At 50.5% G+C, this 23211-nt stretch overlaps 1 protein-coding gene across 1 annotated transcript in view; it reads left to right on the forward strand.

The window, feature by feature from the left end:
• Positions 1-23211, forward strand: part of NINL (ninein like) — a 54176-nt gene that overhangs the window by 20557 nt on the left and 10408 nt on the right. Inside the window, exons 5-18 of the mRNA XM_024213957.2 lie at positions 111-177; positions 1019-1209; positions 2390-2542; positions 5987-6154; positions 6548-6684; positions 6896-7036; positions 8398-8572; positions 11086-11196; positions 12195-12284; positions 14022-14030; positions 15108-15240; positions 18968-19033; positions 20394-20503; positions 22094-22440. Of these exons, the coding sequence (XP_024069725.1) occupies positions 111-177; positions 1019-1209; positions 2390-2542; positions 5987-6154; positions 6548-6684; positions 6896-7036; positions 8398-8572; positions 11086-11196; positions 12195-12284; positions 14022-14030; positions 15108-15240; positions 18968-19033; positions 20394-20503; positions 22094-22440 (1898 nt within the window). The remainder of the gene's footprint in view (positions 1-110; positions 178-1018; positions 1210-2389; positions 2543-5986; positions 6155-6547; positions 6685-6895; positions 7037-8397; positions 8573-11085; positions 11197-12194; positions 12285-14021; positions 14031-15107; positions 15241-18967; positions 19034-20393; positions 20504-22093; positions 22441-23211) is intronic.

Consider the following 23211-nt stretch of genomic DNA (forward strand, 5'->3'; position numbering starts at 1 on the left):
GTCTCTGATGACTCATGTCAGCCCTTTTCACTTACCCTAAATCACAAACCATTTTTCCACCCACCAGAATTTCTCTGATACTTAATCCTGTTCACACATTGTTTCTGCAGAGCCTTAAATCAGATGATGAAGCAGAAAGTGCTAAAGAATCACAGAATGAAATGTTAGCGGCACAAGGTAGAAAATCAGTGCTCCTCTGTGTAAAATGCTTTTGGAGTTAACAGGCTTTCTGAATGTTTATGGCTCAGATCCTTTGTGACTGGAAACCCAGTTACGCGAGCTGAAGAGCTGACCCTGCGTTTGATTCCCGTCCCTCAGGAGGATCTGTTGGGTTGGGGGTGGGGGTGGCTCCTTTTTGCTGCATTGGTTTAGAAAAGACCAACATCATACTTCGCTTGTAGACACAACTCTGTTCGAGGTGATGCTGTGGTGATCTGAAGTGTAGTGAGCTTTGACAGGCTTCAATTCTTCCTACAGCTGCCGTATTAATCTTCTAAAAATATCCAAGATGAACTCCTGCTATTTAATTAGGGAGCCCGGAACTGATGAAAAATGAAGCTCTCTCTCTAATTAAGGTTACGACTACCTTTCTAGTCTAATCCAAAATTTAATCCCAGTCACCTTTTAGCTTCGATATCTTCGATGCTCCCAACGATGCATGTGATCTGTGGCCAGAGAATTTTCTTTGGCAAAGTTTTTGGAGTTGAATCAGAAGCATCTGATTTAAGATTCCTGATAAGAAATTCTTAGGTTTTAAAAATAAATGCTATAAACACCCCTGATCTTTAGAATACAGGGTCCTACGGATGCAGCTTTTCTTTGCCAAAAATGGAGGCTTTAAAATAGTGCCATGGGACAGTACTTAGAGGGCCCCATCCAGCTCCCATTGGTGGCAGGGGAGAGACTCTCGTTGAGTTGAGTCAGACCTGTAGTGAGCTCTTTCTGGGGGCCCCACGTGCTCATTAGGAACAGTAGCTTCTCTCTGTTAGTATAACTGATGCATGGTTAATAATTTTAGGCCAAATGAGCACCTGGAATCCTGACCTATTTGACAGCCCCCGGCGGACAGCCAGCCCTTGCTTTGACATGACAGAGGGTCAGATTCGGGGCATCTGGGAAGAACTGGATGTAGGGAACACCGGCTACCTCAGCAAGCGCGAGCTGGCGACGGTCTGTACGAATATTGGGCTCAAAGAGCTGGAGCAGGAGGTGAGTTGGGGGAGGCGTGGAAATGAGCCCATTGGGAAGGCAACCTGGTTAGTAAAAGCACATTGTCAGGAGAAACGGCTTTCAGAAATAAATCATGAAGTGTCCAGACACTTGCAGATATGCTTCAAGAATATAGCCAGATCCTTAGCTGGTGTGCAGCTCCATTCACCTCAGCGGAACTGTCTTGACTAGCTGAGGATCTGGTCTGTAATATTTATGAAGCAATTAACAGTATCCTTTTTAAACACAAAACCTAAATTCAGTACTGATTTCTAGCCAGCCATGTGACTCAAAGGGCTTGTCTACTCACACAGTGCTGCAGTGACGCAGCTGCACCAGGGTAGCACTTTAGCGAAGATACTACTAACTGCCGGGAGAACTTCTCTTGTTGGCGTAGGTAATCCACCTCCGCGAGAGGCGGTAGCTCTGTCGACAGGATTTTTCACACCCCTGAGCGACGTGGTTACGCTAATGTAAGTTTGTGGTGTGTACTTGGCCTGACATTTCTGCATAATCCGATCCATTGACATCTGTGGGAAAAGACTATTTCATTAGCCAATTAACAGTGCACCCTCTGCTCAATTTGGCCCCAATCCTGCAGTGTGCTACACACCGGCAGACCCCTGCATGCACACGGACACCTGATGAAGTCAATACCACATTGTCACACATTCCTCTCTTTCCTGGGGATATAAACTAATGTATGAGATGGAGGCAGCCTACAGTGGTCCCAGCCCAATGGCTACATGGGGATGTAGGGATGGTGGTATAGCTAAAGCTCTGGAAGTCGGGAAATCTAGGTTCTAGTCTGAGTTCCGTGAAGTAGCTGGTTTGCAGAGCTCCATTCGCATTCCCCAAGTGCATTTGTAAATACAATGCCACGACCTGTGTCTGGTGTGTATTGCTTTTATCCCTATTCCTCCCTAATTGGAGTAACTGATGTGGATTGCGTGTATCTACATGGAGTCACTGCATGCCTTTGTATTTACTGCAGTTTCTCTTTTGGTGTGGAGAGGTGGAAGGGTTAATTCTGGTTTATTGTAGATTCTGTTCCTTATGTAAAAACAATAGGGAACTTTATTCTTTTGGTTTTTGAAAAAGATGTTGATTTCCAGTGAATGCGTCTGGGATCTTGCATGTGGCTGATGTCTGCTGACTTTTTCCCAACGGTTTTCTGCAGGAACTGGAAGATTTATTTCGTAGGCTGGACAGAGATGGAGATGGCAGAGTGAGCTTTCAGGAGTTCGAGCTTGGCTTGTCCAGCCACGGGCCTGTTTCTTTTCCTGTTTTTTCCACGCCTGTCAAACAGCCCAGGCAGCTGCCAGATCACCAGGTGAGTCCGGGGCAGGACTCCCAAGAGTCCTGGATAACTCCCAATGTAGGGCCTGGCTAAAGAGCCTGGGAGCCAGTGGAAAGACTCCCATTGACTTCCATGGGGTCTGGATCAGGCACGTTCCAGTGCTCTGCGTCAGATGCTTTCCGAGCAGAGTTCCCAGGGAAGCTCAGCTACCAGCGTAGAAGGATTTGCCCCTCTCCCCTGCAAAGAGGGGCTGCTCTGACTGATGTTTTACTGCTTACAGCCCCTCCTGGTCCCTGGGAAGCAGAGCTAGCCAGAGCAGTGTGCTCTCCAGCCACACCCCTTCCCATTCTGGCTATGTCCCCTGCTGACACATCCCTGTGTTGCGGGCTGGGAGTGGGGCTGGCACAGAGCCCTTGTGCCAGTTCTGCACAGCTGGGACAGCCCTCGGCGAGGGTGCATTCTGGGGGTGGGGGCTTTAAGGCCTCTTACGCTGCCAGACTGACGTCACGGGGCCTGAGTGTAACAGCCTCAGGCCTCCTGAGCATCAGGACAGGTTGTGTCCAGCCTGGTGACGATGGTAAGGGTGGCGTCTGGCACCCTCTCCACTCCCCACCTTTGTGCACCAACCCGGGCAGAGCACAGTTCCCGCGGTGCAGCCCCACATGTCTAACTAGATCACTGTCCCGAAGGACGTGCTCTGAAACGCACACGCTGCACGGCATGGCAGGCTAGCGCTGGTGTTGGAACGTTGCTCCTGAGTGTCTGGACTCCATGTGAGTTTTAACTATGCAGTCTGCGTATTTCAGTAGCGCTGTTCTCCTACCTGTCACGTGAGCAGTCTGTGAGCTGAGGGATGTCGTTTATGGCCTAGTTAGGTCAGTGGGTGGCTGTGCGTGTTTGAGAGACCGTACCAATCTCTCGCTTCCCCTCGCACACCAATGGTTTCACTGCTGTGAAAAGAGTCTGGATTGTCAGGTAGTTTGTGCTGTCAAGCTTTGTTCCCAGCTGCTAAAGAGGCTGGTCCTGCGTCCTGGGCCTGTTAATGCAGCTTTTGTTCAGCATGGAAGAGGCTCTTTGCAGTTGGTGGGTTTTGCTGATTGTTTGGCCCTTCAAAGCTTTCTAAGGGCTAGTCTACACTGGCCATGGCAGCGCTTTAACGTGGCTTGTGTAGTTGTGGCAGAGCGCTGGGAGAGAGCTCTCCCTGCGCTCTAAAAAACCCTCCTCCACGAGGGGCGCAGCTCCCAGCGCTGGGGCACTGTCTACGCTGGCGCTTTACAGCGCTGAAACTTACTGTGCTCAGGGGGGTGTTTTTTCATCCCCCTGAGTGAGAAAGTTGCAGCGCTATAAAGTGCCAGTGTAGACAAGCCCTAATTCTGCCTCCTGCAGTGGAGGGCAGGGTGGGACGAGGGCGGGACTCACTCAGCAGGAGTTAGGTGATAAAAGAGAAGTGTCCGGGGGAAGAGAATCACTCGTCTGTCTCCCATCAGAAGCGCGTGGAAACCTCTCCAATCTCCCTGGTGTATCTGACGCGGTCCAAACTTTGCCCCTCACAGAGGAGCGAGTGCTGAGCGTGAAGGAAACAGGCTGTTTCAGTTTACATTCTGCTCCACTTGCCCAAGCCCTGTCTCCCTGTCTGCGCTGCTGTTTTGAGCAATGTAGTGTCCTGTTGCCTCCCTGCTGCTGGAGCCCTTTCCCCGCTGCCAGGAAGGAATTTGGGCCGCTTTCCCCACTGCCTCTGCTCTGCCAGAGCCTTTCCCTGACTCCTGTAGCTCCCCACTGCAGCATGGATGCAGCCTGCATTTCACCGTGGCAGGTAGCTACCCGGACACTACGCGGCAGTGCCAGTGGTGCATAGTGTAGACGCAGCCTACTAGCCCGCCGGAGACCCCGGATATGTACTCAAGTTGCTAGGCCATGCTGAAGTCTCTCTGCCGGTGCATCTTTGTGCTGTTGTTACTCACCCTATGCCTGCCTGTGCCGCAGTCACATCGTCACTTCCAATGTAGGTACGTGCTGAGAGGCTCATTGAGCTGCCCCCTGTCTGACCGGAGAGAGAAGGGAAACCCTACACCACTGGAATGAAGAAATATTACTCCAGTTATGTCAGCTTCAGGACTATGGGCCACCCTGCCTTTGTATTGACTCTGGATACGTCTACAGCGCAATCCGCGGTGTGATTGCAGCATCTGTAGACACACCCGCGCTAGCCTTGATCTAGCTAATTCAAATAATAATAGCAGTGAAGCCGCGGCAGGGTGGACTAGCTGTTTGAGTACGTACCCAAGGTGCCCAGTGTGGTGTCAGGGCCCATACTGCAACTTCACTGCTGTTCGAACTAGATCAGGTATGTCTTCATGTGCCAGGCATAAACTCCTGGGGAGATCATCTCGCTAGTGCATGGAAATAGGCTTAATCAATGTTTTCTTACTATAACAGCAATAAATATTTGACACTTGGTGCTTTTCATTCCCAAGGATCTCCAAGTGCTCACTAAATAACCATAGCACTAAAATGCAGCTACTTCTAGGGTGAAGACAATCAACTGGCCCACTACATAACAGCGGGGAAAGGGTCAAGGAGACCAGAGGAAACCATTACTCTTTCCAAATGGGCCATGAGATCTTTTGGCTGAGGATTTCACTGGGGATTTCAGGGGACTGTTCGAGGAGTGAGGCACTACTCAACATGAGTAAGGGTATCAGAATCTGGCCCTAGGTGTGCCCTTTTAGCCACGCTCTTTTTAGCTTACCCCAAGATGTTCTTGGCTCTGCAGGGACGTCCTGGCTATCGGAATCTGGTCCCTGGAGTAAATTGCACTGAGCTTAATTTGTCTGCCTCACATGTGCTGGTTGACCTATCAGAATCTGAACCTAGGTTTGGGGTTGTTCCATCACCCCCACACCAAATGAGTTCCACTTTCTCTAGCGACTGACACTTCCAAAGTGCTCTGCCAAACACACCCAACCGATTCTCCCTGAGACTGTGTGGCGCAGGCCGGTATCGTGATGCTCTGCTCCCTCTGGGGAACTGACACACAAGCAAAGGGCCAGAGTTTTAGAAGTGGCCTCTAATTTTGCAGGGTTGGGTGCCCAGCTTTAGACCCCTCCAGGTGACTTCCAAGAGATGCGGAGCAGCCCCAGCTCTCCCTGAGTTCATTGGGACCTGCCGAGCATCCGCAGCTCCAGAAGTCAGGCTCTTGGTGTCCGAAGCTGAGCATTCAGAACTCAGAGAACCCAGAATTGGAGGGCGTTCTTGAGAATTTGAGCCTAGGTGGTTTGCCCAAGATTCCGTATCAATGTCACAGCAGCACTGGGCTTCCTGGCTCTGAGCACCTGGATCCTGCTGCTTCTCAGCTCAGAGTGTTTTCATCTTCTCCAGTATTTATTACATGCCAGCAGTCTGTTTGCAGGACTGAAGCATGTGTTCTCGATGCCTCAAAATGCCTTGCTCGGCTGACTTATCTCAGTTGATTTCCAGGCTTCCAAGGAGAATGGGCTTAGAATTGCTACTCCGTTGTTACTGTCCAGCTATGTGTGTCTACATCCCTTCTCCTGCATCGACGACGGCAGCGGCTTTGCGAGTCCTGCGCAGATCCTCTCCATCTGGGCCCAGGAAGGAGTTGAAAACTGCAAGGAGATTCTCAAGGTTTTACACATTACTTTGATTGATTTTAGAATTGCTTTTCTGGTGTTACTGCGAGCCCTCTAGCTTCCTTACGGGGAATGGAGGAGGGTGGCAGATGCCAGATTTGCATTGGGGATTTCTATCATCTGTAGCCAAGGATGGCTCAATGATTAGTGTGCTAACCCGGGACTTGAGAGAGCCGATTTCCTTCTATCCTGCAGACTCTTTGTGTGACCTGGGGCAAGTCACTTAGCGTCTCTGCTCCCCATCGGTGAACGTAGGGGTGTTGTGAGCAGGGAAGTGCTGTTTCAGGTTGCGAGGTGCTCGGATGCTCCGGTAATGTGGGGGGCGGGGGGCAGTTGCATACCTGAGAGAGAGAGAGAACTTTAGGGGGCTGTTCTTGGGTTTTTGCAGAGTCTGGATTTCAGCCTGGAGGAGAAAGTGAGCCTGGCGGAGCTGGCCGTGGCCTTTGACAACGAGCTGATGGTTTCCAAGAGTGGAGTCCAGCACGCGGCCTTTGCTTCCTACAAACACGAGCTGCACTACCTAGAGTAAGGCGGCCGCTCTCCCCGTCCTGCTTGGCGGGAGGTTTCTGTACTAGAGCCGACAAAGGCTCTTCTTTGTTTTGGTCTCGGGCGAGGTGAGACGTGTGCCGGACGTAACTGCGTGTGGGCACTCGTGGGCTCCCCTGTGGGGGTGCTTCTCTCCGTACGTCGGGAAGCCCGTTGTCATGCTGTCAGCGTCATCTGCCTGTCCTTGCAGGGCCCAGGTGGAGCAGGTCTCCAGGGAGCGAGACAAGGCGAGGCTGGACTTGGAGAAGGCGGAGAAACGAAACCTGCAGCTCGTTAAGGAAGTGGATGATCATCACGCGGCCATGGAGCACCACCACGAGAGCAAACTCAAGTATGAGAGAGCAGCCTGGGTACCTGTGTACAGTGTCTCCTGTGGATTGCTACACAGCCAGCCAGACTCTCTGCTGGTGTGAGCCGGGTGCAGCTCCACTGATCCACTCACTTCAGCGGAGCTTTGCCCGTTTACACCCGTGTGGGTCTAGTGCTCACTGATCTCAGCATTAGCAAGTAACGTGCATGTCTTACGGTACGCATGGTGTGCAGCCCCATTGTGAAGTCTTGCGCTGCCATTAGGCTACGAAGAATTGAATAAGTTCCTAGCAATGTGACTGATATTGACCAAAAACTCACAAGAGTTTGAGTACTTCTACTTTATAGACTTTAAGGCCAGAAGGGACAATCATGATCATCTAGTCTGACTTCCTGCACATTGCAGGCCACAGAACCTCGCCCATCCACTCCTGTAATAGACCCATAACCTCTGGCTGCATTACTGACGCCCTCAAATCATGGTTTAAAGACTTCAAGTTACAGAGAATCCACCATTTACTCTAGTTTAAACCTGCAAGTGCCCCAGGCCCCATGGTGCAGAGGAAAGTGAAAAAACTCCAGGCTCTCTGCCAGTGTGACCTGGGGGAAATTCCTTCCTGACCCCAAATACGGTGATCAATGACCCTGAGCAGGTGGGCAGGACCCAGCAGCCAGACACCTTTGGTATTTGAAGGGAAACGTATATTCACTCCTGTACCAGAGTGAGTTCCCTGTCTGAGGAGGAGCAGAAGTGATGTTCTAATAACGCTTTAATTGGTTTAGGGTTTTTTTTAAACTTGAAAATAAAATTTGACTCATTTTCTCATTGTCCGTGTAGCTAGCCATTTTCTTCCTGTCCTGTTTTTGTGTGTGTGTGTATACACTCACCCTGCCCAGAACTCTCTCACACGTGTTTTGGAGCCAGTTATTCGTGGATGAGAGCAGGGGGAAGTGGCCATTTGAGATACAAGATGCAGGTTTGGATAAGGGGCTGGCCTAGGACCCAGGGGCTCAGGGATCAGTTCCCAGCTCTGCCTCACACTCCGTGTGCCCTGGGATGCATCTCTTTCTCAGAAGAGATGCTTTAGTGCAACCCACATCATTGGGCTCAGTGCCGGGTGACTGAGTGAGGGTCTCTGGCCTGTGCACTACGGGACGTCAGACTAGATGACCTAATTGTCCCTTCTGGCCTTAAAATCTATGACAGTGCTGAGGGTGGGACTTGCCACAGCACCTACGTGACTTGGGAGCACAGGTGCATTGAAAGCCCAAGAGAATTATGCTCCCGCGTCACAAAAGAGCCTTTGAAAAATCTCAGTCTTAAGTCACTTGGCCATGGTGGCTTTCTGCTGGACACTGAGCAGTGACGCTTGTCTGTTGCAGAGATCTGGAGCAAGACTATCAAGGGAAGCTGAGCATTATTAAATCTGACGTGGAGACAGACAGAGCGCTGCTCTTGCAACAAGTGACCGATCAGCACACCAAACTGGAAGCGGATATAAAACTTCTCCAAGGCGAAAAGACCAGCCTGAGGGAGAAGCTGACGTTAGCAGTACAGGTGAAGCAATCGCCCCGGGGAGCCTGCCGCTGCAAGGGGATGCCAGATGGGCAGCCTGGGGTGGTCCTGCCGGATCAACCGGAGAGGCCAGGAGCCAGGCTAACATGGGAAACCTCCTGTCTGATCTCAGTCTTTTTTCTGGCGCTGGGGGAACTGTAACCTTGTTAAATAGGACAGGGGAGGTAGAAACTCTCATATCACCTAGAAACAAACCCCTCTCCCCAAAACAGAACACTACACACACACCTCCCTCCTGGGGAGAGAAGGAGAGAGGCGAGCCGCACGTGACAGACGTTCTCCATGTATAAGAACCCATGGAGAACAGACTAGTGTTTAAAAGCAGAAAATCATGTGGGTTTTCTTCTTCACATCTCCTGAGTAGGGTCTTACACTAGCCCTGCCCTCCCCTGAAAACATTATTGGAAGGTTATAGAACAGAAAAACCCTATGGATTCTCCCGTACAGTTAGCAGTTCTTTCCAAAGGACAAGCGACCACCACACCACGTGGCTGTGCTCGGCCATGCTGACGGAGCCGTGTTTTGTAGGCAGGAACGTGCTCCAGAGGAATTGCCCAAACTGGCAGGCTGCATTATGGATTGATATAGCTGACATTTGATGGGGAGTGCATCCGGAAAGAAATCCCCCATCCGGCCCCACAGAAATGCCAGAATTTCCCATGGAACAGAAATTCCAGCTCCCAAACAGCTCTCATGGCGAGTGAACTTTCAGGGGGCTAGGTCCTTTGGGGGAAGCTGTGTCAGAAGGGAGGAGGGAAAACTGGGCTTTATCATTAAGGCCACGTTTTAGTCACGGGTATTTTTAGTAAAAGTCATGGACAGGTCACGGGCTGTAAACAAAAATTCACGGACCCGTGACCTGTCCATGACTTTTACTAAAAATACCTGCCCTGACTAAAATGTGCGCCGGGGGGCGTGGGTGCTCTAGGGAGGACTTGGGCAGTCTGGGGGTGCCGCGGGTGCCGAGGGAGGTGGCCAGGGACCCCCGCTGGTGCTGGCAGGGGGCACAGCGCGCAGACCTGGACCCCCGCTGGTGCTGGGGGCAAGGGGGGCCAGGCCGTGGTATGCAGGCAGCATGCAGTGTGGAGACCCCCCACCCCTCTGCTGCCCAGGAGCTGCAGGGAGGCCATGCCAGTGGGAGCCGGGGAGCCCCCACCCCAAAGTAAGTGCCCCCCCATACTCCCAAAACCCCTACCCCTAGCTCTAAGTCCCCTCCCACACACCCAAACTGCTGCTGCTGACCCAGGGGCTGCCTGGCTCGGGCAGCCCCTGAGCCAGCACCAACCACCGCAGAAATCACAGAGGTCACGGAATCTGTGACCTCCGTGACAGACTCGCAGCCTTATTTATAATAGGACGCTGGCTTCAGCCTTAATTCTGCACTGGGTGTCCCCGTTCTGCAATACAGATCACGACTGTTGCTGATCATGAGGTTCTGACTCTGACATACGATGTTCAACATTCTCATCGCCCCCCTGCTTGTCGTGCATTCAGTGACGAGACCCAGCTTTATTTAGCAGTCGTCAGGGGCATCGTGGGTGGCCTTCGCCTTTCTGTGCCAGTGTCGCTCTGGTTTGCTATAGAGACTTGTGCTGCTCTTTCTTAGACCCCGATCCTGCAAGCTGCTATGCACGTGCATGGACTGTGCTCCACTGAAGTCACTGGGGCAGGTCTCCGGCGCAGGGGTCTACCTGCGTGGGACAGCTTGCAAAATCTGGGCCTAACTTCTTTGTACCCCTTTAACAACATCCTTTTAGCAGCAGAGCCAGTTAAAGGGGTCCAGTGCCCTCGCTTGGGCGCAGTCATACCGAGATAAGCCCCTTCAGCAGCGTCCACATTGGGGGGCTGCACTGCTTTAACTATTTCTGTCTAAACAGAGAATAACTAAAGTGGCACAAAGTTTGTGTGTTGACCAGGCCTCTGCCCTGCGTGCGGAATCAGTAACTGCGGGTTACGGACTCTTTCAGAGACCGCCCTCATCGCTGTCGTATTCTAGCATCCTCCAGTCACGCAGTAAGCGACTGTCACGGGTGGTTCGTTCTCTCCTCCTCTCCCCAGGGGAGAATTGTGTGGGGCCTGCTGGGGCTGGTCCCTGCTGTGGGGAGGAGGAAGAGAATCAGCATGTCCTGTCTGAGGCGACACTGTGAGCTAGGGCTGTGTCTCCCCCTCCCTGAGCTGGTGCAAGCGTCAGTAGCCGCATAGCTGCGATAGCATTGGTAAGAGACGCAGTGGAGCCACCCCACGTGCAAACTCACCTGAAACCGCTCCCTGTGCCACTGCTATTTCTATGTACAGGAGCTCGATGGAGCTAGCACACGAGCAGGGTATGCCTGGCTCATAGGGCAGAAACCGCCTTCTCCTTAAATGTGAGCTGCGCTGGAGTAAGCTGTGCCGTCAGTTAAAGGTGTCCCACGAGGAAGGCGCATGGCACAGGCATCCTCTAAATACCAGTATAGTGGGCATTAAACAAAGCTCCCTTTCCTCCCTGTTTAAAGGAAAACAGAGGGTTACAGAGCGAGGTTACGGAAGGAGTTGAAAAGCTGTCGGAGTCTGAGAAACGGGTGTCAAAGCTGCAGAAGGAGCTGGACTTCATGTTGAAAGACAAGGTAACGTTCACTTCTTCAAACGTAGCTTTTTCTAGAGCTGGTCAAAAAATGCCTATTCAGAAAAAGTTTCCTTTTTCCAGAACCCCCCTCTCCCACCTCACCAAACTGTTCACTTTTTTTGTAATGAAAAACAAATTTTTGGCTTTCAAAAATGTTCTTGTTTTTTGTTTTTAAATGGAGTTTTCAGAAATGCAAAACTTGTACAGAAATTCTTTTTTTTTTTTTTTTCCAAAAACCAGAAAATTTCTACCAAACTGAAATCTTCCGGTGGAAAATAATTTGAGCTCTAACCTTTCCCTCTGTCATTGAGATTGATACAGTAAGGTGGCAGGGCTTGAAAAATGGACCTGATGCCTATTAGACAGTGTGAAAATATCTGTCAAGTCACACCCCCTCCCCAGTGGCCACATCCCCTGCAACTTAATGCTCTACCCTGAGTCATGACCTGTTTGTGTTCTATATTTTCTTTCCTATCTCAGATCATGGTGGGCCTTTCCCTTTCATGTTTTCCACCTGTCTCCTCTTTCCCTGCTCTCTCTTCCTCTCTCTCCCCCTGGGTTGTGTGCTCCCCCCCACCCAAAATGGCTCACTCTTCTTCCCCCCTCCCCCAGTCTCTCCCTGGCACCTAGAGCTCAGAAACCCTACCCAGGCGCCTGGGAGACAGGCGACTAAACCTAGTAGCCAAAGGCTGATACAGAATATGGGCTCCCCAGCGTCCTGTGCAAATGGCCCGGTGACCAGCCAACCACCCTCTCTGGGCTTCCGCCGTTGGTGGGAGCTGCTGGCTGCTCAGTTTTCTCAAAAATCAGGTCACTCTGGGCCTGGTCACTGAAGTTCCTGGGAATCTTTCCGTCGACTCTGCAGCAGGCTCTTATGTAGCTGCCTAAATATTGACTTTTAGGAGTTTACCTTTAGGCCGCGTAGCACGGTCAGAGGGGAGTTAATTCCTTCTTTGCCCGTGTGTAATGCATTTCTGGGGCACTCTCTCCGTGTTGTAGCTGGGCGTGGTGGATCCGCACAGCACAGAGCTCCTCCATCAGGAAGAACGCTTTGCAGAGATCATAAAAGAATACGAGCTGCAGAGTCGGGTATGTACGGGCAGCTTTGTTCAAGAAGGCTGTTGTGATGACCGCGTGCTCCTTCCCCGGTCTGGTGGAATGCCCCATGCACTCCACGTCCCTGGTAGGGCCGAGGGGGTTGTGACGGAGCAGTCCTGGTCGGAGGTGGTGGAATTGACATGCTGGCTCTGCCCCATCTGGGGAATATTTTGCAGGGCTCCCACACTAGCCCAGCTGGGTGACTCGCACTTCGTGGCAGTTCAACACAAGGGTCTTTCAGCCCTCTCTGTTCTGGGTGCATCTTGGGGTGCTTGGGAGCATCACCCCCACCCCAAATTTTAAATCCTCTTCTTTCCCAGGCTCCCCTGCTCAAGCTGTGGCTTCTGTACCCTAGTTCAGTACTGCAGCTACATGGGGGGGTAACATTTTCAAACGCGCCTAAGCTCCATTTCCAACATAGACGGTGGCTCGCAGGAGCCTACGTCTCACTGGAAGTCAGTGGCACTCGGGCGCTGTCCTCACTGAAGTGTATTTGAAAACTTCCCCCGTGATCTCAGCCACGTCCTGGTCACTAGAGAGTGCAAATGAGTATTGGAGCACCCCCCCTTCGCCAGTGCAAAGGGAGAGGCCCTGCATAGCCCTGAGAGATGAGCACTGAGGCTTAGAATAGCATTTGGCCTCCTGTGTGGCAGCACGTTCTGTGGTCTGCAGAACCCTGGACCAACCCCTACATTTTACTTGATGCCATTGTAGGATAAAGCTGATAAAACCCGAATGGAGCAAAAACTTGAGGGTAGGTTTTTATAAAACGCCCTCAGTGTCACTAATGATTTCCAGAGAAGGGCTGGCGTGCCCTAAAGATCCCTTAGGCGAGCTGCAAGATCATCAGATACCATGGTGATGGGCATGATAGACGAACCTAGGTGCATGGTTAGATTGATCCCAAGGTGTTCCAAGGGGTGTCTTTTACGTTTCAAGAAACATAACTTTGTTCAAAGCCTTTTTTTTTTTTTTTTTTTTTAAAGAAACAAGAATCTATTGAGAAGTATCCGCCACGTATGCCAGAATTTCATTCCTTTCTTTGTTCACTGGGTGTCTTAAGGGGCTTGCTGTAGCAAGGCAGTGTGTTCTGGTGCATAGAGCAAGGGGCTGGTACTCAGACCTGAGTTCTGTTCCCAGCTCTGCCACTGGCCTGCTGGGTGACCTTGGGCAAGTCACTTTGTCTCCCTGTGCCTTGGTTTCCCCAAATGGGGACCATGCTCCTGATCTCCTTTGTGAAGAATGTGCTATGAGAGTTACTGGTGAAAAGCGGTAGATAGGACCTAGGTACTATTGTATTAGATCGAGAGTTTATTTTCCCCCCTCCTTAGGTCTAGAGCGAGCCCTTGTGTGGGGCAGTCCCCGGCCTAGAGGAGCCCTAGAGAGTCACGATTCCTTCCCAGGCACCCCTTCGCTCCCCAGGGAGTGACTTCCTGCAGCCCTCTCCTCCATGCTGTTTAATTCCCCTGCCTTGTGGGGAATGCGCCCCCCCCTTAGTCTGGGCTGGGTCCTGGGGCCACCATCTAGCCCTGTTTGTAAACTGAGCAGTAGTTGTAGAAATCAAGGGGCTGTTCTTATAGACCATCAAATGATGTCACCTCCCAACTGCCGGTGCAACTGTTACTGTTCCGTGGAGTAGTTGTTGGACGGGATGTTATCAACTCACCTCTTCCTGTTTTTCTTTCCCCAAATCTCACAAAACCCCAACTCCCCCCAATTCGGTGCTAGAGGGTGAAGGTGAGCACTGCTACCTTGCACATGCATGATTCAGACATTCGTGTTGTGACTTTCACCTCCTGCATGGTCTCTTGGCACGGCCTGAAATCTTGGGTGTTTACAAGCATCGTTCTCTCAAATGCTTGAGCTTACGTTGTTAACTGACTCATGTATTTTGTATAGTGTGACTCACTTAGTCGTTGTAATTGGTTTTCTGTGTGCGCTTTGAACATGCTGGACGTCTGCACTTCATGTAGACGTGTCACCAGTTTTCCTGTTCCAAAATGCTAACTTTGTCGATTGTAGTGTTGATATAGCCATGTTGGTCCCAGGATATTAGAGAGACAAGGCGGGGGAGGTAATACCTTGTATTGGACCAACTTCTATTGGTCAGAGAGACAAGCTTTTGAGCTTGCACAGAGCTGTTCTTCAGTAGACTGTTGTCTAAACAACCTTGGTGATACCACCTACTACAAGGCACAAGTCAGCAAAAGCATTTAGCACATGCTTAGTTTTAAGCAGGCGCTTACACCCATCCCTGTTGAGTAAAGCATTTACACATGGGCTTAAGTCCCATTGACGTTAGGATAGAAGGTAAGCGTGTACTTAATTTGTTCTCAGTGTGACTTCCATGCACTGCAACAGGAGAGAGGCTCCGTTTTCACTGCAGAGTTAGCTCGAGCTAGCTACGCTCAAGTTACTCCTCTAGAGTTGTCCTAGTTCTGGCGAGAGTCAGCCACCATGTGAAATAACACCCACTGGTTCTGCACTTGCTTGTGTGAACTTGGAACGGGGTGCAAGAATCCTGCCTCTGGATTGGCTATCCCCTGCCTGATTGACAGATGAAGGGGGTTTGCCCATTTGTCCATACTGGTGTCTCCATATTACAGAGATCAATTAGTGATATGATGTACGTGTGTGCGCACCCACCTCCTGTCCCAGGCTGGCTGACCCAGGGCCCGACTGCGGGAGGGGAGGAGCACCCACCGTTTCCACACTCCCCACCCCGATAGCTGTGGGCACTCGGCACTTCTGGAGCAGTGCTGTGGCTGGTCTGTGCCGGTGAGGTTTAAATGAGATCTGCTGTGTGCCTTGCAGGAATTACGGGATAAAAACGATGAGCTACAGATCGAGCTAGAAAAGCTGCGTTCCCAGCTGCAGGAGAGCCAGTACCGCAGGGCCTGGCGTAAAATGAAGGAGAATAAGCCGGGAGGAAGACTGCTACCTGCTGGTAACATTGCTGAATTGCAGGGAGGGGGGGAGACACACTATCGTACGTAAACTGCTCAGACAGCAAAAGGTCCATGAAGATCAGAGTTACGCTGAGATTGCCCCTTAGTTCAGCATGTTACACTTGAACCTTGCAGCACACGTGGCATATAACATCATTCTGTTTCCTGGCCCTATGGCTGAGTATCAGATAAGCTACAGGGTTCCCACTAGAACAAGCTGAGGTCGGGGGGAGATTGAGATTTACAGAGCTGACCGGGAGACTCCATTGAAACAATCAGGAGTTGTGTGGCTAAATCCCCCTGTTGGCTTTGAAAACCTCAGCTCTACGCCGTTTCTCTGACTGTCCGAGCACGAGCCAGGCTCACGGGGCTACTTCCACAAGCACTTTGCACAGAGACCTGCAGGTTCAGATGATGCTGTGCTGGAGGATTGGGCACGTAGCTAGTGAACGTTTGCTTACAGGGGTATAATACTTCAGGGTATGTCTGTGCTGCAATCACAGGGCTGCAATCACAGGGTGTGACTGCGCACTCAAGTAGACATACCCGAGTGAACTAGACTAAAGCGAGCTTGGGTCCGGGAGCGGAAGTCGGCATGGACTAGTGGCCTGAATAATTACCCATGGATCCAGGCAGCTTGCTGCGGCATCATTGCTCTGGGAGCACCACTAGCTGAACTGATGCTAGCTCAGGGATGTCTGTGCGAGCTGCAGTCACCCCGTGCCTCTGGCCGCGACGCAGTGGGAGAGGGACCGTTCCGGGTGGGATTGTACACTGGGGTTTTTTGCTGTGCAGCGAGTTTGGCAGATTGGACTAAAATTCCTTCAGAAGTTTGTGTGTTTTTAAAAGTAAGCCCTTTTCTAAATGAAATGATACATTTCACTGAATGCCTCCTTTCCCGTCCCCTCCCCCACCGCACCAAAGTTACTCAAACGCGTTAGACCCCGTGGTGAATGGGGGAATCCTGCCAGCTAGCGCTGGACGCATGGAGTGACTCCAGGGGGGCATTCAGCCCTAAATGTTTGGCTAGCCCGGCCTCGAGCACCTTCGCTGAGTTAGTTCATGGTCTGATGGACCTTGCTGCCAGAGGAGTGTCTCTTGTCCAGAGGGGCTGGAACTAGGAGTGCTGGGGGGGGCCTGCCACACCCCCTGGCTTGAAGTGGTTTCCATCATACGCAGGGTTTACAGTTTGGTTCAATGGCTCTCAGCTCCCCCACTATACAAATTGTTCCAGCCCCCTGCTCTCGTCTTTAATCCTCGTTAGTTTCAGGGTTGGGGGGCTTCAGATAAGCCCCGTATTTACTTGCATGAAAACAGATCAGATGCCGTTAATCTTAGTTTGTTTCTAAGGTTGAGAGCTGCCAAATCTGGGGTGGGTGGGGAACACGGAGTTTAATCTCCATGGCAGTGCTCAGCACGGAGCAGACGCCGATAGCAGAGTGTTAGAAACCCCTAACAGTGGTCTCCGTTCTGAGGTCAGACCCGTTCCGTGGAGAAGGGCAAATTCCAAGTATGGTCCATGGGCTAGGCTATGAGGCTGGCCCATGGCAGGACTCCTGTGTCATCGGGAGCTCTGGACTGAGAGCCAGTGGCATGTGTGGCCCTTAGGGAGTACCTGGAGCTTTCTGTCACGGATGACTTGGTTGGTACCTGATTGTCACGCCCAGCGCCACCCAGGGGAAGAGATCCTCACTTCAGGCCGGGGTTGTTTCTGCCCCTTGAGTCTCTTCTTCCCTTCTCCGTGTCTGTCCTTCTTGTCTGTGTGTGTCTCCATGTGTCTCCCTTGGCATTTCCTTCCCTGCATCGAGGCCCTGTGTGCACTCCCACCCAATCCCCTTGTGACATTACCCAGAGTGCAATCTGAACAGCTGTGTCCCCTCAAGTCTCCAGCCTGGGGTGCCTTTTTACACTGCTTTGCTGGGAGGGCAGCCCTCCTGGCCTGCTCGCACCCAGCCTCCAGCATGTACATTACTCCCAGCCAAATTCCATCAATGCTCCGGCCAGCCACTCATGAATTACATTACAGGGTGACACCAGCAAACTCCCAGTCTCAGACTTTCCCCCAGAAATGTGTGTCTTGTACTGCCCAGCTCTCTACTGGACAACACAAGCTGATGGAAAGTCCGTCATTTTATTAATAGAAAATGATATGCACCAGCCCTGTTACCTCAAATGGAGTGTCCCAAACACTTCAATCCAAACACACGGGTCAGGGTAAAACAATAAAACAAGTTTATTAACTACAGAAGATAGATTTTAAGTGATTACAAGTAATGAGGCATAAAAGTTAGAATTGGTTACAAAGAAATAAAAGGTAAAACACAAACTAACACCTAACTTAACCCGCTAAGTGATTTCAAAGCAAAAGTCTCTCTCGCCACATGTTATAGCAGTCTGACTGGCTGAATTCCTTTCTGCCAGGATCCCTCCCCAGTCCAATGCTGCTTCCTTTGTCCTTCAAGTGCTGTCAATGCTGTGAGATGAAGGGAGAGGTGATTTGGGGTGTCTGTTCCCCGTTCTTTATACTTTTTCCTCTTCTTTGAGAATCATCTCCAGCTGGGGTTCAGGAGTCAGAAAGTCTGTGGGAACCTCCAGCTGTTTCTTTGCCAAGATGAAATTTCTCACTCGCAGCCTTTTTCCTGCCAAAGCATGGCCACTTAACCAGATGATGGTCCATTTGATTTCATTGACACCTGGCTAAGGCATCAGTTTGCCTTTTGTCTCTGAGGAACTGGTTTCTGGCTGCTTCCCCAGGTTTGGAATACATCTTAATAACATCAGACTGTAGAATCTTATAACTTTGCATACAATGTTGCCACACATATTTGACCAGGACAACAATGATCAGCAAATCATGAGTTTTCAAATGATACCTTACAAGGCATGGTTTGAACAAAATTTATCATACCCTTGAAAAAGGGGTGAACGTAGGGTACAGCCTGTCACATCCAGCCACTAAAACAACGAGCAATTAAATAGTTAATAATGACATTTTAAATGTCACCGCTGGCCTTTAGAACTGACACCTTGGTGAGATTTAATAGGGAGCCGAGGAAGTCACACCTCACGGCCATGGTTTCAGGCTGTGTGCAGACTCAGGCAGACGGCGCTGCCTTGATTGTATCTGGAGCATTTTTTCGCCAACCAAGCAGGCTGGAGACTCTTGGTTAATGACAGCTAGGATTCTGCGTGATCTGGATGCACCAAGTGGGCCATGTAAATCCATCACGTAGGTTGGATGTTGGACTCCTCAGCTCTAGAGGCATGTACAGGCACCACTTGTATGTCTTTCTTTTGTTACACTGAGTCATCAGAAAAAATAACAAGGAATCTTCATGGCACCTTAGAGACTAACAAATGTATTTGGGTATAAGCTTTTGTGGGCTAATACCCACTTCATCAGATGCATGGAGTGGAAAATACAGTAAGAAGAATATATATTATAGCACATGAAAAGATGGGAGTTGCCTTACCAAGTGGGGGGTCAGTGCTAACGAGCCAATTCAATTAAGGGGGAAGGGCCTATTCTCAACAGTTGACAAGAAGGGGTGAATACCAAGGGAGGGGAAGTGACTTTTGTAGTGCTAACGAGGCCAATGCAGTCAAGGCGGCCCATTTCCAGCAGTTGACAAGAAGGTGTGAGAATCAGCAGAGGGAAAATTACTTTTTGTAGTGAGTCATCAGAGACGCTTAATAACTCTGTCCTTTCTTCCCCTTGCTTTTCAGACGAGACCCAGCGAGGAGATCAGTCCCTTTTGGTGAGCCGGCGGCTAGCTGCTGCAGGCAGAACCGGTAAGGAGAGCAGTCAGCCGCTGTATGTGCACGTACGCACACGTGGGTGTCTCTAAAGAGGGCTGTGATTATGCCTGGTGTTTACATGGGGAGTAAACTCATTGAACTGGTGCCACGTTTCTGCACCGACGTGCTTCAAATGGAACTCTGTCTCCTTAAATAATGTCTGCAGCGTTCCCAAGGAAACCGGCACGCTCTGAGCTTGGGAGTGGCTTGCATTGTTGGGTGGTTGTTTTTTCTAGAGCCAATTGCCCTGGTTCAGTCTGGCTTCTCCTTGGAAAAGAGACGGGGGGGGGGGAATTTGGGAGGATGTATAAGCTGCCATTCATGGTGCTAACTCCCCATATGTCTGGCTACTGACTAGTGGTTTGACAGCATCCCGTGCAACCTCCGTGGCCTTTGGTTGCTGCTTTTGTGGCATAGCTGGGCAGTTCGTCTTCGGAGACTGCTCCTGCTGGAGGGTCCCCTGATCTAGAGCTATGGGGCTACTCCACATGCAGGTAGGTGGATCCTGCTGGGTCACATTGTACTGCAGCAGCAGGACTGGCCCTGGCACCTCCATTATTTCTTCATCCACCACTGATGCTGCATTAGGTGGATCCATTCTCTTGTAGCAGGGGAGCTGTGGCAGCCCCCTGGGGGGACAAGAAGTAGAGAGTTTATACTTGGGCTGTGGAGCGGGTCTCTCCAAAGCTGCCTCCATCACCAGCTCCTCATTCGCACCCAGGACAAGCTGTGTACTAGTTCTTTGTTCTTCGGGGGAGCTGTGGGCTGTCAGGTGTTTTGAGCACAGCATGTGACTGAGGATTCTGCTTTGTTGAGCACCCACTAACCCACCACTTTGAAGTTAACATTCGATTGCCTATGCATATGCAGGTAATCTAGTTACACTGATTTTCATAAGGGAACTGCCGGTCATTCATTATAACAGGGATAGATAAACTGAAGACAACAATAATATTATTAGTTTCCTGCAGTGTCTGACATCTTTGATCTTAAGGTTAACTGAACAGAGTCACATATGTAATGTAAGGCAATTAAGACATGAAGAGGATTTAGCATCTAGAAGCTAATTTGGTTACGTTGGTAAACTTCTAACAGGACTCGGTACACAGACAAACACATTTAGCATCTACCCTTGATTTCTGTTACTAAAAAGGAATGGGTTAGTGATGCTCGTCAGTACATCTTTTTGATATTCACACACAAGTGAATTGTCCTGCATACAATTGCAGTGCTCCTTGTTAAGCTGTTATGGGTCTGATGCAGGTTGGCTGGTTTGCCAGTGTAATCGTGGGGTGCAGAGCGATCTTCAGTTCTGCACTCGTGGGACCGTTTCAAAAAGCTGTTTTCTTTTCAGGCGTCCTTTTTGTAGAAGCAGGTGCCTGTGCAGTGAGTATAGAAACCGAGCTCATGATAGAGCAGCTGAAAGAGCAACTTCAGGACCTGAAAATACAACTGGAAACCAAGGTGATGGGGGGAGAGGGGCCCTGGGGAACTTACAAACGCTGTGGCAGAGCAGTGTGGCTATTTCCTATTTCCTGTCTGCATTCGGGTGACTCAGTGCTCTTCAACTTTGCACCACAGCTCTCCTAGAGGGAATGGAGCTCCTGATTCATGTGTAGTTAAGGTGGGGGAACTGGGGAGTACAGCCTCAGCCTTGTTGCTCCCTGGGGTCCCTGTGTTATAGGAAGGTGGGGCCAGAGAGATGGGGCTTCATATGTCCAGACTCTGTGCCCCCTGTGCTGCTCCTGCATCTGTGCTTGCCCTCTCAGATCTGGGCCATGGATGGTTCTCTAGGGGGTGCTGGCTCTGTTTGCGATGGTACCAGGGAGTAGTCCGTGTGCCTTCCCGCACACATCCCAGGGTACACAGGAAGGGCGGCACACTACATGGACGTCTTGGCTGGCAGCAGGAGTCGAAGCCACAGCTGGCTGTGTGGCTTAGGAAAGACTTGTAAAGGGTTTTGTTCATTTGCAAGAGCATGTCCTGTTGCACCAGCCAGCCCAGAGGAAACGCCTGCAGATTGGACACGCTTTATTCAAGAGACCGTAACAAACACAGCTCCTTGTCGTTCCCCTCCTCTGGGATTTAAGAGGGATTCCAGGCGTGGTTCTTGCGCTCTGCGAGGGTTCTAGATTCTCTGCCCTGTGTCATGCCCCTAGTCCTACTCGCAGTGAAAGAGGGGTTGGTTCCCAGTAGCAAAAGAATTCTGTGAACCCCTCCGTGCTTGCCAGAGTCACGGCTCCAGTTCACAGCTATTCAGACTCCATTGGACTCATTTTCACTGTTTCCAACGGGATCGTTGCCTTGTGGGCTCCTGATGGGCCTGTGGAGCGGCTGAAGAAGGCACACACACGCTATAGTGCTGTCCTAACCTCGGGGAGTCCTGGTGGTAAATAGGAACAAGATTTTTCAAAGCAATTTAGGGAGACTTGGATGCCCGAATTCTATTGATGCTCATGGGAGCTGTGAGTCCAAATCCCTTGGGCAGCTTTTTAAATCAGCCCTGGTGTCTTGTCTCAGATCAGGTGTATTTCACTGACCTCGGTGGGCTTTGGGGTCAGGCCCATAGTGAGCCATAAGGAAGGTCGTGCTTGGCTCCTGTGTGGATGCTCATGGGGTGGAAGGTGCTTGGTTCCTCCTTTCCCGTGTGACTCCACGGAGGGGCAGGCACATGCTTCCCTGGTTGTGAAGATGTCAGAATTATTCTAAAAGCAAGAATACAGCTCTGCTTCCATTGTAACCCCCGAAGATGTTTAACTGAAATAATAAATCCTATTGCCTTACGTTGTCCACTAGCTTTAATAGAAACACTGCAGGATTCCTCCAGGAGAGATTTTAAACTCAGAAGGGACCATTGTGGATCATTTAATCTGACCTCCTGGATATCGCAGGCAATTGCATTAGAATGTTTTAACCTAGGCTAAAGGAGGCCAGAGATCTTTGCAAACACTTCCTGTTCAAGCGGTGATGCTATCAATGGACAGCTCCTAGCGGAGTGCAGGAAAGTGTGCTCAGGACTGCCTTGCTAACACAGAACTGTTTTTCCTCTTGCAGGTAAATTACTATGAGAGGGAAATTGAGTTAATGAAAAGAAACTTTGAGAAGGAAAGGAAGGACATTGAGCAAGGCTTTAAGATGGAGGTCAGCGAGTTAGAAGAGCAGAAAGGTGACCTGGAAGAGCTCAAAGTGAAATACCAAGAGGTAATTGATGGCTTGAAAGACCAGCTCCAGAAATCCACTCCCAGTCAGGAGCTTGAGAAGAGGTTTGAAAAGGAGAGGTCAGAAATGGAACAATACTATGCCAAAGAGATTTGCAACCTGGGACAGCGGCTGGCTCAGGAAAGAGACAAGCTGGAAGAAGAAATGAAGATGCAGCACAAGAATGAGCTCCAGTTAATGAGGTCTGACACCGTTTTCTTTCCAGAGCACAAGTGCATAATCATACAAGAGATTGGGAATGGATCCTAGCTCAGTTCTGCTCTCCTCCGTTCAAGCTCTTGTAGTAGAGCAGGCTTATGGGATTGCAAGAGGTGGGGCATTACGCATTTGGCTCGGAGAGGTTTCCTAATTTTGCAAGCAAGTCAGGACAGTGTAGCAGTCTGTGGATCTAGTTTAAAGCGAGAAATCTGTGCTCCCTTATGTGAGCACTTCAATGTCTAGGCTCTCGGAAGGTTCCCTGACACTGATGGTTCTCCCTGATGAACGCAGAGTGTCTAGTATGTCCAGACGCAGAGGGACATGAACGAGTTCAGCTCTCACCAGCATCTTCATTCTTGCTGCTTCAGCAAACCTGCCTGCCCTTAGACTGATCTACAGGCAGCAAAAGTGGGTTTCATTTCTCTTAATTGGCCAACCAAGGAATTGAGGAAAGAGGAAAGTAAGGGCTTTGTTCCACGTTTCGGTCTCCTACCTGCCCCCAACCAGGCTGCTCTTCGTTAGCTGTCAATTTGTTTTGCATGACAGCTTATTCTTTGCATGTACATGTAACAAAGTGTGTGTGGGGGGAGACTCTCATGCTTCTTAAATGGAATCAGTTGTGAAAAATCCAGTAGCCATTGTCTGCCCCTCTGCTGGTTCATCTGTCCTCTCCCATCACTCCCCGCCTCTGCCCCGGGCTTTGCTCAAACCTCTTGCTCTGTTGGTCCCTTTGTCTTCTCACATTCTGCACGGCT

The sequence above is a fragment of the Terrapene carolina genome, unplaced genomic scaffold, assembly GCF_002925995.2.
Source record: "Terrapene carolina triunguis isolate 2854851 unplaced genomic scaffold, T_m_triunguis-2.0 Scaffold275, whole genome shotgun sequence".
Lineage (NCBI taxonomy): Eukaryota > Metazoa > Chordata > Testudines > Emydidae > Terrapene > Terrapene triunguis.